Raw genomic sequence first — 15,679 nt, 5'->3', positions numbered from 1 at the left:
GTGATTTAGATAAGGAGATCTACATGGAGCAACCGGAGGGCTTTCTTGTTAAAGGAAAGGAAGATTTTGTGTGCAAGCTTAAGAAGAGTCTTTATGGGTTGAAGCAAGCTCCAAGACAGTGGTACAAGAAGTTTGAATCTGTTATGGGAAAGCATGGTTACCGTAAGACAACTTCAGATCATTGTGTATTTGTGCAAAAATTTTCTGATGATGATTTTATCATTCTTTTGCTTTATGTGGATGATATTTTGATTGTGGGCAAGAATGCTTTGAGGATTAATGAGTTGAAGAAACAGTTGAGCAGGTTCTTTGCTATGAAGGACTTGGGTCCTGCCAAACAGATTTTGGGCATGACTATTACTCGTTATAGAGATTCCAAGAAGCTTTATTTGTCACAGGAGAAGTACATAAAGAAGGTGCTTCAAAGGTTTGGCATGAATGATGCCAAATGTGTTGCTAGTTCTTTTGCTCCTCATTTTAAGTTGAGTACCAAGCAGTGTCCAACCACTGATGAGGAAAAACAAGCAATGGATGAAATTCCTTATGCCTCAGCTGTTGGAAGCTTGATGTATGCTATGGTGTGTACTAGACCAGACATTGCTCATGCGGTTGGTACAGTGAGTCGTTTTCTCTCTAATCCAGGTAAAGAACATTGGAATGCTGTTAAATGGATTATGAGATATCTCAAAGGTACAACTAACTTGAGTTTGAGTTTTGGTGGTGAGAAACCTTTGCTAGTTGGCTTTACTGATGCAGACATGGCAGGAGATATTGATTCTCGAAAGTCTACTTCAGGTTATTTGGTCAAGTTTGCAGGGGGAGCTATTTCATGGCAGTCAAGGCTACAAAAGTGTGTTGCACTTTCTACCACAGAGGCAGAGTTTATTGCAGCAACTGAAGCATGTAAAGAGTTGTTGTGGATGAAGAAGTTTCTTGCAGCACTTGGTTTTAAGCAAGACCGTTATGTCTTGTTGTGTGATAGCCAAAGTGCTATTCATCTTGCCAAGAATTCTACTTTTCATCCAAGATCTAAACATATCGATGTTAGGTATCACTGGATACGGGATGTGTTAGATTCTAAGTTGTTGGAACTTGAGAAAGTTCACACTGATGACAATGGTGCTGATATGATGACAAAAGCATTGTCAAGAGAAAAGTTTGAAACATGTTGTTTGATCGCCGGAATGGCGAAGGCCTCCACCTAGTCGAGAAGGGGGAGATTTGTTGGGTTTTTCTCTCCTTTGTGAGGCCCAAGCCCAACATTTTGGGGGTGTATTCTTTCACCCTAGTGTCACAACCCTAATTTAGTTTTTTGAGGTTTTTTGAGAGAGAGAGAATAGCCACCAAGTGAGAGAGAAGAGGGAAAAACAGAATTCCCATTTTTGCCCAAAGCAGTAAATTTCAAATGGCAGTTTCTCAGTTGTTCACCGTTGGATCGGCTTGAAATTTAAACTGCGTGTTCTTATCATCTTGTTCTTCATTCTGATCGGTGAAGATGTTGATTGGAGGTTTGCAGTAGGAGAAATTGGTTTCGCAAGAGAGAAATTAGGTTTCCCGGTTTTACACAGAGCAGCAATTTTGGAACGGCAGTTTCTCATTCTTTCACCGTTGGATCGACGTGAAATTTGGACTGTAGATTCTTCACATCTTGTTCTTCATTCTGAACGGTGAAGATTTTAATTGGAGGTCTGCAGAGGGAGAAATTGGCTTCGATATCAGCTCTGTTTTTTGGGTATATTTCATCTTCTTGCCTATTATTTGTGAGCTTTGGTGCATTGATGTTTTGGCTGGTTATTTGCACATTTTTTTGTGCTTTGTTTGAGACTCTCTTGTACCTCATTTGATTATAGTGGAGTTATTTCATTGGTCTGGACGACCCGTGGTTTTTACCTCTCACGTTGAGGGGGTTTTCCACGTTAAAATCTCGGTGTGTTCTTGTTATTGCTTTACTTGCTATATTTGCTTGTTATAGTTGCTGCCATATTGTGTTGTGAGTGCTTCCATATTGTTCTTGTGTTGGACATTGTTGTCGTTTCCGCTGCTAGGCTCTTTCAGAATGAACGAACACGCTTAGGACCAAGAAGTTCCACCGAAGATATTCTTCTTAATTGCTTCCAATACCCGCCATATCTTGCCATGGCTATGTCCGTGGAACCATAGAACAAAATATCTGCACCAATTAATTGTTTAGGCCTTTCGGCGAAAATGGTGTCGTAGGTTTTAAACACTTCTTCGGCAACTTCTGGAGAAGAAACCACCATGATTGATGCTTCACCGAGCTTAAGGTGCATGATAGGACCATGTTTTCGTGCTAAGTCTCTTAATCGATGATGGGTTAATGATCTTCCAACGAAATGGTGTATGCTACCGATTAAAGGTAGTGTCCATGGCCCCGGGGGAAGGTTAATCGGTGTTGTTTTCTTGCTTGTGGCTTTGGATTTCTTAGCTAACAATTTGAGGAATTGTGATATGAAAAGGATGATGCTTATTAATGAAAATAAAAAGGGTAAGGAAGAGATTAGTAATGAGGAGAAGTGATGATGTTCCATGAGGAAATTAAATGTTTAGAATATAATATACTCATGTGATTATAATATGAAGTTCCAATTGATTAGTGATTCTTTATTTATAGGGCATGAAAGGGATGATCCATGGATAAATATGATTTAATTTGTAAAAGGAATTATAATTCTCTTTTTATTAATTAAAAAATATTTTTTAAATTTATTTATTTTTCCATAAATTATGTCAACATATTTTTATTGTGCTTTATTAATATTTTATAAAATAGAATAAATATAAGAAAATCACTTAGATAAAGATGTCAAAAGCATCTTTTTTTAAGATTTTTTTAAAAATTAAAATTTAACACATATAATCAATTAAACTGTGTTATTTTTATTAAAATTAGTCCAAACAAATCAGTTTAGCCAAAAAATTAATAAATTAAATTTTGAACCAGTATAAATTAATATTTTTTTATAAAAAAAAACTATAATATCTCTATTATAAAAATAACTAAAATACTCATATTTTATATATATATTAATTTTGAAAACTTTAAATTCTAACTCTATAACGATAGAGACAAAAAGGGTTAGAATTTAAGATTATCAAAATTAATATATATAACAAGAGTATTTTAGTTATTTTTTATAATAGGAATATTGTAGTTAATTTTTTATAAAAAATAATATTAATTTAGACCAATTTAAAATTTAATTCATCATTTTTTGGTCAAATTAATTTGTCTGACTTAATTTTGACAAAAATAATAAGATTTAATCGATTATGTGTTAAAATTTAATTATTTAAAATCATCTTTAAAAAAAATATTTTAGACGTCTTTATCAATGTGACTCCTTAACTATAAATATTAGAAAATTATCTAACACTATAATAGTCAATTTCAACAATATTATAACAAATTATTAAATAAATTCGTAATGAAATCCATTAAAAACATTTTTTTTTGTCGAATTTAAATTTTAAATGTTTCTTTGTTGAAAATGTTTTATGCCTTCTATTAAATGTTAGTCATAATATTGACTATGTAAAGTTGACTCCAAAGTTTTTTTATCAGTTAAAGGTTAATTTATAGAAAAATTTATACGCACAAGTGTTTTGTAGACTTTATTAATTTGAATACTCTCACTCCAACTCTTTTTCTCCTTTGACTCATTCAAAGACTAAAATAAATCATTTTCTAACCCATCCATAACGCTATGTATTTTCATATGTATTACCATTCATTGCATGCATGGATCTCTTTTGTCTTGGACGTCTTTTATATATTTCCTATGCCCATTAATTTCCACATATAACATTTTTGTATTATATATTGACTTAGGTTTCACCTTGTATGATAATAACATTCCCGTCTTATATAATTTGTTTCTTAGTCCTTGGAAGAAACACAGGAAACAAACATATATAACTATTAACGTGAATTCATGTCTTCGTGTTGAGTTTGAAAAAGAATAAGTAAATGTCATAAGAAAAATCACAAAAATACAAAGAATAAAATTGATATTTAAAAAATAAAAAATAATATACAATTTATTTTTAATTTATATATAGTAATGCAAATATCGTATACCTAATGATAATAAAAAATAAAAATTTAAATAAAAAAGATCTTTACAATAATACATGATTATCAAGACATTTGTCTCAACAAAAAATACTAAAACTCAATCTCTATTACAACAAATAAAATAGGTAATATTACAAAAATTTTAATTATTCAAAACAATAATTTATATTGCTCATTTATACGTACAAAAACAGAATAAAAAAAATAAAAAATACATACAAATTAACAATTCAAAAAAAACATGTCCTCACAAAAATATATGATAAAAAAAGAAAAAAATAACTTAAACAACAACTAAAAATAAAAAAAAAGATAAATACTATATAAGAAGACTAAGTCCATCAACTAAAATACATATGAAAACAAAAACAAATGAAAATATAACTATATATAACTTTAATATAAAAAAATTGTATACTTTAAAATATTTCAAATAAAAAATACAACCAAATTTTACATTAATTTACATATATTTTAATCAATTTTTAAATAATATAATAATTATTAAAATATACTATATACTATCGTTATTATTGGATTACCATCCGCACATTGCACAAATCTTATTCTAGTATCGTAAAAATTTTACTCATATATATGAAAGTATGTAGTCAATAATTAAAGGCAAAAATTAACAACACAGCTAAAGAAAGATTTGAGACAAACAATGCATGCAAGAGAATGGAGAAAATCGTGGGTTAAGTGAAATTCCTTAATTAACTAATTGATCACATTATATTCCTTCCAAACTTTTTTTTTTTTGTAATGTTAGTTTTTAAATGATTAATAAGAACGAACAAAGCATTTAGTTTTAATTTGTTCTCCTAAAAATTTCATCATAATTGATAATAATGTATCAAGTTAAGTTCATTTTCATGATTAAAGTATAACGGAAATGCTCATCATCCAAGCTTATGAAAAGAACTTGCATTATTATGATGTTAACCACAAATCTTACATCATCGATTGCTTGAGGACTGAGGAAGACTTGGGATTGCGTTGTTGAAGGGCTGGGAAAAAATTGTTCATTTTGAAATAGTCTTTGACATATATTATTGATCATGACGAAGCGATGAAGTATATATATATATAAAGCAATGTTTGTCCATTATATTGTGTTAATATAATGACTGAAAAGAGGAAGAAATAGTCATATGTATAACTGGGTCAAAAATATGACAATATGAAGTAAAATAGTTTAAAACGTAAAGTGATAATTAAGTCCTGGTATCTCGAGCTAATTAATCTTTGAAAAGAAAAACTAATTTGATTTTTAAGACCTTTACGATAGTAAATGGTAGATATAGAATATTTTTTTATCAATTTATCATATAAAATTTAATAGTGATGCTTATATTTATAATTTATTGTTACCTACTGTTATGTATTTATTTATAAAAGATAATTATGTAGATAATAATTTTTGAAGTGAAACTTTGTCTATTTTAATAGAATTTATGATAAAAATTATATGAAAACTCAAAAAATAATAAATATTTTACTATCCAAAATTATATTGTTTCTATGCTCACGTAGTAGCAATGGCGCACTATTATAATTAATAAAATACATAGATAATTCTATTTCGTTTCACAATATTTATTGGCAAAAGAACATCTATATTCACTATTTCACACTATTATGTGTGAGTTTCTTGGTCCAAAACTTCTTCACTTCCACCTTCCAAATATCTAGAAGACTAGAACAACTATCATTATTATGCACGGGTATTATATGAGCACGCATCTGATTTTTTGTTTAGCGGTTAGGAGATAAGGTATTTTGAGTGTTCATTCTTTTGGTAATTATGTTACTAACAATTGCCAAACTGTTAGGAATATCTCCAATACAATCTGATTGTTTTTTTCTTCTTTTTTTAACTAATGTCAATTTAAAATAGTTTGATAAAAAAGATATATACTAAATTCCTGGTATCCATCATCAAGTAATAGCTGGTCCCAATTCTCAATACAAGTTGAAAATATTTCTATATTTAAAACGAAAATTAAACTATCTATACTTAATTAGAAATAAGAGGATAAAACTCTGGTGAAGATGGAAAGTACTTTACATACTTTGATTCTTAATCAATTATTTGATTAGTCCGATTAGGTTATTTTTCTAGAATTAAAATATTGTGTCCTTTACAATAAAACTTGGAAATGGATGCTTGGTTGTGAAGTTATTACCAACAGGACCATAAAACTTATTGCCTCTTAAAACCAACACTTTCAAAGATGTCAAATTCTGAAGCCAGTAGAGAAAGGTATCCTCTATTCGATTGTTGCCAAGAATTAAAACCTCCAGCTCTGTGCAGTTGGACAAAGATTTAGGCAATTGGCCTTCTACTTGATTTCCATACAGATTCAAATAAGTTACTCTTCATATGTACAATTACTTCCTTCAAGAATAAGAAAAAGAAGAAGAATAACAATAATAATTTTTTTAATCCAAAGGTTATACATTTCCAATTTAATTTTCTTATTAACTTAATTAAATATATTAGTAGATGATAATTTGCATTAAAAGCACATTATTTTTTTATTTTCACCTTAATTTCATTTCCATCTCTATAACAAATCCTATGTTACTTTTTCAAAACAAATTGTAATTGAAATATATACTATATTACTATCAATGAATATTTTAATTCAATTAGTAATTTCCTTGAAAGACTGACGATTCCTAACAAAAAATAATTGATAAAGCGGTTTTAACTATTTACTTTCTTTTTACGCATATTGATTCTTTTTCACAACTAAAATGATATCGTTTTGAGAAAATTGATATTTACTCTAATAAATCAATGCCTTAAAAAATAAATTTAAAGAAAAAAAATCTAATTATTCGTTTTTATTTTAGTGACTGAATATTTGTTTATTCTAGTTTTTTATGTACAGTATTATAGCCCATTAGAACTAGTATATTTTGCTTCTTTTTCTTTGTGGCGTATATTTCAGTGAGTATAATTACAAGAAGAAATTAAAAAAAAAAATGAGTCAGGTTTCTTACTCCAAGACCCACGTACCACAGCTATCATAATTCATACCCATAAACAAATATAAACAACAAAACCAAAATTCAAAGAAACGATACCAGCCTCTCACTCCAACTATTTTCTCATTTGACTCACTCAAAGGCTAAGCAATATTCTAGCCCAAACAAAAAAGGCCAATAAAAATTATCCAAAGAAAAAAGACTAATCAAATGGAATTATTTCTTAACATGGACCTGGATTGTGCCACTTTTGTCATGGACTTCTTTTTCTTTGCATGCCCATTGATTTCCATATATAATACCAATATTGACCTTAGTTTTAGCTTCTACTATCCATTTTAATTTGGACAAATTAAATGAATTCATGGACAAATTAAATGCTTGGTGAGTCAAGCTAAGTTCATCCACAAATGCCTTGTATCATGGAAATAAAATTATGTGGGTCTCCGGTTAGAAGAAAACTAAACTTTAATTATGAATTAGTCTTGGACATTGATAGATTGGAATAGTATGAATATTAATCTACAAATCATGTATTGGCTGGGTATAGGTGCTTGTAATTCCAGCTAGCAAAAATATCTATAAATAGATGGATCCTAATCGATGAGTGACATAGCAATACCATTTTCAAGTAAGCCATATATACATACATAAAATAAGCAAAAGCTTGAATCAAAAATCAATGGGGTATTTGATGTTGTTGGTTGTTAGAGTGGTGTTGTGTGTGTATATGTTTATGATGTTCCATTTTGCATGTTTGTCTTCTTCGCATCTATGCCATTCCCAAGACAGCTCTGCCTTGCTTCACTTTAAGACCCATTTCATTTTTAACCCTTCATTTTTTGAATATTATTTTCACTATGAGTGCCCTCATGTTTACCCAAAGATGAGTACGTGGAAAAATGGGACAGATTGCTGCTCATGGATGGGTGTCACGTGCCACTCTGTGTCTGGTCACGTGATTGGCCTTGATCTCAGTTGCAGTGCACTTATAGGTAATATAAATCCCAATAGCACTCTTTTTCATCTTACTCATCTCCAAACACTCAACCTTGCTTTCAATTCTTTCAATTATTCTCCATTCTCATCTCAGTTTGGTAGGTTTGTGAGTCTCACACACTTAAATTTATCTCAATGTCAATTCAAAGGTGAAATTCCGTCCCAAATCTCACACCTTTCCAAATTACAATCACTTGATCTCTCTTTGAATGATGATTTGATGTTGAAAGAAACAACTTGGAAAAGAATGTTGCAAAATGCAACAGCTTTGCGTGTAATTGTATTGGATGGTACAGACATGTCTTCCATTAGCTTAACACCAAACCCTTTGTCCAATTGGTCTTTCTCTTTCTCTTTGGTTACTCTTAGTCTTGTTTCTACTGATATAACGGGATACTTGACAAGTCACATTCTCTGTTTACCTAATCTTTATGAGCTCAAGCTATACCTAAATGACATTCAATTCCATGTTCCAAAGTTGAATTGCAGTACTTCTCTTAGTTTTTTGGATCTTTCATGGTGTCAATCCCTAGGACCACAAATCCCTGATTCCTTTTCTAACCTCACACACCTAACTTTTTTGGACTTGTCTGAAAATGCATTCAATGGTTCAATCCCATCATTGCTCTCAAACCTTCAGCATCTCACTCACTTGGACCTTTCAGGGAATGCATTCATTGGTTCGTTCCCATCATTTCTTTCAAACCTTCATCATCTTGTTTACTTGGATCTTTTACTGAATACACTTAGTGGTCAAATTCCAAATATGTTTGATAGGCTAACCAATTTGCAATCCCTTCGCCTTTCGTATAATAATTTCCAAAGGAAGTTGCCATCCTCATTATTTGCCTTAACTCAACTCTCTTCCTTGGATTGTTCTAAAAATGAAATTGAGGGACCACTACCTGACAAAGTAGCCTTTTTAAATCTCACTCAATTATACTTAAAAGGCAACTTATTAAATGGGACAATTCCGCAGTGGGCCTTATCCCTCAAGTCTTTGAGATCCTTATATCTATCAAATAACAGATTCAGAGGGCACATAAGTGAAATTACATCTTATTCCTTCGAGTATTTAGACTTGTGCAACAATGAGCTTCAAGGAAATGGGACAATTCCTTGGTGGGTTTTATCATTCAAGTCTTTGAGATCTTTGGATCTATCAAACAATCGATTCACAGGGCACATAAATGAAATTACATCAAATTCCTTGGAGTATCTAGACTTGTGCAACAATGAGCTCCAAGGAAACATTCCAGAATCGATTTTTGATCTTGTAAACCTTTCAAATTTGTGCTTATCACCACACAACTGGAGTGATACTGTCCACTTTTCACTCTTCTCTAAACTCCAAAAGTTGAGCCATCTTTCCCTTTCTGGCTGCAATTCATTAGTGCTAGGTTCTGAAACAAGTGTTAATTACACTTTCTCCAATTTGCAGGCACTACAGTTGCGTTCAAACAATATTATTGGTTATTCAACATTCTCTGGAAACTTTTCAGAGTTAGAGTTTCTTGAATTATCCAATAGTAAACTTGAAGGAAAAGTTCCCAAATGGATACATGGTATAGATTCATTACATCATTTGATTCTCTCAAATAACTCGTTGACATCAATGGGTCAATTCTCATGGTATCAACTTGAATACCTTGATCTTAGTTTCAACTTGATGGATGATGACATTTCTTCCTTCTTTTGTAATACAACAAGTCTGAGTGATATCAACTTGTCCCACAACAGATTCACAGGAACATTTCCACAGTGCCTTGCCAATAGCTCATCAACCCTTGAGCATTTGGATCTACAAATGAACAAACTTCATGGCAATTTTCCAGATACTTTAAATGGTCTTCAACTGGAGACACTGATTCTCAATGACAACCAGTTCGAAGGTTTATTGCCAAAATCTTTGTCCAATTCCTTGTCTCTTCAGGAATTAAATCTCGGTAATAATCAATTTGAAGATACATTTCCCTATTGGCTTCAGAATATATCACTTTTGGAAATACTAGTCTTGCGAAGCAATAAGTTGTACGGTCCCATTGCAAATTTGAAGTCCAAAATTATATTTCCAAGTTTGAAGATTTTTGACATATCATGTAATAACTTTAGCGGCTCATTTCCAAAAGCATACATACAAAATTTTCAAGCCATGAAGATTGTGGATGATGAAGTGCTTAGTTCGGATTATTACTTTGAGACCGGTGCCTCCTTTGGAGGAGAGGGAATTATTGAAGAAGACACAGATCATTCTTTGACTTCAATAATTAAAGGAGTTAGTACCACTTTTACGAAAATTCCCAGAGTCTTTGTAAATATAGATTTGTCAATAAACAAATTTGAAGGAGAGATTCCAAGTATTATTGGAGAGCTTCAAGCACTCAAAGGCCTCAACCTTTCACATAACAAGCTTGTTGGTCATATCCCCTACTCTTTGGGAAATTTGACAAATCTGGAATCGTTGGATCTCTCCTCAAATATGCTTACTGGGAATATTCCTACTGAATTGACAAATCTGAACTTTCTTGAAGTCTTGAATCTTTCCCAAAACCAGTTGGTGGGACCAATACCCAAAGGAAAACAGTTTGATACATTTTCAAATGATTCCTATGAGGGAAACATGGGGTTATGTGGATTGCCATTGTCAATTCAATGCAACAACAATGTCCCTTTGCAACAAGATCCACCTTCTGAGGCTGAAGACAAATTTGGGTTTGGTTGGAAACCAGTGGCAATAGGATATGCATTTGGAATGGTCCTTGGAATTGGCTTGGGATGCTGTGTTTTCTCAATTGGAAAGCCTCAATGGCTTGTGATCATGTTTGGAGGCAAAAGAATCAAAAGAAGGAGGCGTGGAAATCGGCGTGCAAGAACAACTTAATGGCCACAACTTCTTCTTCTTCTTGGGGCCACTCTCAAGTTCATTGTTGCATGGGGAATTTGTTTCAGATGTTGGTTATTGCTGTTGTGTCTTTTTATATTTTATTTGTTTTGAGATTGTATTTTTTTTTTCTTTAAATGTCTGCAAGTCTTGTTTTATAAATTGTAAGTGTGTTGCTACATATATATGATGATGTTGCAAGAAAATTATGTTTTATGGTAGTATTATAATTGTTTCCCCTATCTCTTTCACTTCATTCCACTGTTTCCTAACCAAGCACACACTTGTCAATATCTTTACTAATCTCTTTATTTGATATAAACTAAACCATCAGCTGAAAGGGAAAGCCTAAGACATATCACACTTGCATTCATTTGTGACTTGGAAACATAACAGAATATCCTGTAGTTGTTAATTAATTATATTGTGTATGTTTATGAAGTATGGTGTTAATGTATACTTGATGACGTTGCAAAAGAATTCTGAAATTATATAATTGTTCTCACTTTATTCAACTGGTTTACAATCTGACTAGCGTTTCATGCTCATCATTCTTGTGTCATTGACAAGTTTTGATAGCAAAATTTATTTAGTAAAATGATGCTTTTTCATGTTCTAATCCGTCATGGATCTGTGGTTGGCCAATGGATCGGTGTATGTAGCAAGTGGGATTCAAACCTTTAACACTTGTTTAAGTAGACGAATGAACTGACTACTCGAGTAATGCGTCGTAATTTCTAACTTAATAAAGTTGTATGGGCCAACTATCAGTTTGAAATATCATGCAATAACTCAAGTGACCCAACACCAAAAGCCTACCTAAGAAAGTGGTGTTGGAGTTGAAGTGCAAAGTAGTTGCAATTACATTGAAAGTGGTTATGGCCCTACAAATACAATAAGCAACGTTGTACCACAATATCATAAGATAACAACCTTGTGAACCTCACTGAATTGTGTTTGTCATCAGATAACCATGGTGGTTTTGTCAATTTTTCACTCTTCTCCAAATTTCAGAACTTGAGCTCTCTTACTCTTTCAGGCTATGAATCAATATCACTAAAATCTGATGTCAATGCCAATTACACTTTCTCCAATTTGTACATGTTGCGCTTATTTTCCAACACCATTCTTGACTTTCCAAAGTTCTCAGGAAAATTTCATAACAAGCTCCAAGGCAAAGTCCCCAAATGGATACACGATTTGAATTCTTTATATCTTATGAACCTCTCAACAAATCAGTTGACATCAATAGATCATTTCTCATGGCATGGCCTGCAATACCTTGATCTTAGTTCTAACTTGATGACCGATGAAATTTCATTTCATCCTTTGCAATGTTTTTATAGTAGTATATAATTGTCTCCTCTATTTATTATATTTTTCTGTTTTCATGCAAATTCAACAACATACACCACACGTTAGTTTCCACTTCTCTGACTTAATTCTACTGTTTAATTTAGTGTCCCAACTCCTAAACAAGCACACATTTGTCAATATCTTTACTAATCTCTTAATTTAATACAAACTAAGCCATCAGCTGAAAGCAGAGAAGCTAATTGCTATACAAAGAGATGTTAGTATATTACAGAGAGATGAGAAGTTAATCAAGAAAATGGGAAAGTAAGAAGCATTTTTGGCAGTAAAGCTGGATTCTAATAACTTAATGTATTTGGTTGAGAGAAAGGGAAAGCATAAGACATATCAATATCACACACTTGCATGTTGCATGCATTTGTGCTTCTAGTTGCATAAAGCTGCATTTCTGCATGTAGTTGTTAATTAATTAATTATATCGTTAAGCAAGAGTTGTAGCCATAGTTATCAAAACCGGACCGGACCGGCCGGTTCAACTGGAAAACCGGTGAACCGGAGCTAATACCGGTCCGGTCCAGCTTCCGAACCGCTTAAGACATTGACCCGGTCAAACCCGATATGAACCGGTGAAAACCGGTCAAATCCGGTGAAAACCGGACCGAACCGAACCGGTCGGGTCTGAAGGAGAGCCTAGACGCACCAGCGTTGTGGAAGAACACCATACTCCGTATGCCAATTTATATACATATTATAATACATATATCAAGTTTTTATTTTATTTATATTCAATTTATTTTAATTTTAAAGCCACTCATTTTTAAATTAATTATATTTTATTTAACTATATATTTTATTAAATATATACAAATTAAAAATATAAACAAACAAAATTTATTAATCATAATTTATTTTTTCTTTTCATGATTATATGATATCTATTAATATTATTTTTCATTAAATACTTTTAATATATAATAATAGGTAAAGACTCACATGCAGAGTTGTCTTCATATGAAGTTGATAGTTGAAATTTCTTAGATGATATTTAGTTAAACTTGTCAAATCATCTAACGGTTCTTAAATATCAACTTCACATAAAAACAATTGTATGTGAGTTTTTACCTATAATAATAATATAATAAAATAAATATATATACCGGGTTGACCGGTTCAACCAGTGACCCACCGGTTGAACCAGTGACCCAGTGACCTAGTAACCTTATCGGTTCGATCACCGGTTCGGTTCTGATAACTATGGTTGTAGCACAATATCATACCATCAATTCATCCCAACAAATACGTTCTTGTCACAAAGTCTTCAAATCTACAATTTTTCCAACCCTTTCCTAAATGCATGCTTGACTAAGAGGATTAGGGAGATAATGTAAATAAATAAAGTAATATAAGTATTATTTAATCTTAATCTATATTGACAGATAACAATATATAATAATATCACAATTTTATTTTGTTCGATCTGAAAAATATTTTCAATTTTATTTTCTTATTAACATAATTAAATACAGCAGTGGATAATTACTCCAGTTGTTTCTCACCATTTGACTCATTCAAAGGCTAATGAAATGAAATTATTTTCTAACCCATGCATGAAGTTATTTTCATTCATTGCGTGGAACTCTCCATGTGGTGCTCCTTTTGTCTTGGACGTCCTTTTTCTTACGCCATTAATTTCATCCAAGCTTATCCAGAACTTGCATTATTGTTAATTACCACAAATCTTAATTAGTTACATCCATGGCCAGGGAATGGGGAAGACTTGGGATTACGTTGATGAAGGGCTGGACTAAAATGTTCATTTTGAATATTCTTTGATATATATTGATTGTCATGATATATATGCATTTCTATTGTATTAATTAATGACTGAAAATGGCAGAAATTGGTATATTTAATATTTTACCTACATAATAATGGTTTCATTCTTTATTTTTACTGGAATGTATGTGAACTAAAATCTTTCTTTGTATAAGTATAAATATATAAAATTATAAATTCAACTTTGAAAATAAATGAAATATAATTTATATGGATTTCAAAAATTTATATGCAGGGGTTGCTTAATTATTTTATGAATAATGGACGAAATGGTTCTAAACTTTTGTGAAAAGAAACTCGAGAAATATTAGTCTATGCCATGGTGATTTTTCGTTAAAATCAAAATCTTATTTCTGAATTCTTATTTATCTATATCTAATAGAGAAGATATAGAAGTAATTTGATGTTTAAATTATTTTTTTAAAATATCTTTTTATTATATATAATTTATAAAATAAAATATTTTGTTATTTGACTAATAATAATAATAATAATAATAATAATAATAATAATAATAATAATAATAATAATAATAATAATAATAGGGTAGATTAATAGCACGTACGTACGTACAAATAAGTTACTGTAATATAAACTTGTACAATTCCTATAACAACAATAATCACAAAATTTTCTATCCAAAGAATATTTTCAATTTAATTTTCTTATTAACATAATTTAACATATTAGTAGAAAATTACTATATAAGAAAATTTGCATTAAAAGCACATTAGTTGTTTTTTCACACCGAATTTCATTTCCATCTCTATAACAAATCCTGTGTTATTTTTCCAACACAAATTGTAATTGAATTACATTATCAATGAATATTTTAGAAACCTCTAAAATAAATAAAATTAGTAAATACTCAATTCTTTTCATTATTCATTTTCACGAAAGACCAAAGAACTACCAATCAAAAAAATAAACAAATGACAAAAGGGTTTTTTTAACTATCTAATTTTTAGATATATTAATTATTTTTCATACACAAAATGATTTGAGGGAAATGATATAGTTCTTGCTTTTAAATAAAAACAACTGAAAAATAACCCGCATACCCAAAAAATCAAATATATTTATAAAAAAAAAAAAAACGCTATAAGCCTCTCACTGCAACTATTTTGAGTCACTCAAAGGCTAATCAAAATTGGGTCCAAAGAAAAAGACTAATAAAATGGAATTATTGTAACCCATTTTGTCTTGGACTTCTCTTTTTCCAATGCCAATTAATTTCCATATATAATCCATTATTGACCATAGTTTTAGCTTCTATATTCCGTCATAATTTGTTCCTTACGCGTTGGAAAAAACTCAAAAAGAGAGAATATATTCACACAAGTCACAACGACAAGAAAAAAAAAACTACTAACGTGTGAATTCATGGACAAATTAAATGCTTGGTGAGTCAAGCTAATAAGGTCATTCATAAATGATAAATGCATTCTATTATGGACAATTATCTTCTCATATATTTTATTTTTGTTGTAAAATAAATAAGAAATATACAATAAATATAAAATAAAAGAGTTGTAAATAAATAATTCTAGTAGTAA

The 15,679-nt window shown here is 30.9% G+C and overlaps 1 protein-coding gene across 1 annotated transcript; it reads left to right on the top strand.

Annotated features, from left to right (window-relative positions):
* The first annotated feature begins 7,708 nt into the window (after positions 1–7,708).
* LOC112703885 (receptor-like protein 7) lies at positions 7,709–11,213 on the top strand. The gene has a single exon (XM_029288208.2). The coding sequence runs from the start codon at positions 7,776–7,778 to the stop codon at positions 10,971–10,973; it is 3,198 nt and encodes a 1,065-aa protein (XP_029144041.2). The 5' UTR covers positions 7,709–7,775; the 3' UTR covers positions 10,974–11,213.
* Positions 11,214–15,679: the final 4,466 nt, after the last annotated feature.

The sequence above is a fragment of the Arachis hypogaea genome, chromosome 7, assembly GCF_003086295.3.
Source record: "Arachis hypogaea cultivar Tifrunner chromosome 7, arahy.Tifrunner.gnm2.J5K5, whole genome shotgun sequence".
Classification (NCBI taxonomy): Eukaryota; Viridiplantae; Streptophyta; class Magnoliopsida; order Fabales; family Fabaceae; genus Arachis; species Arachis hypogaea.
Note: the sequence above shows the minus strand (reverse complement) of the source record. Positions and strands in the feature narration are given on the sequence as shown.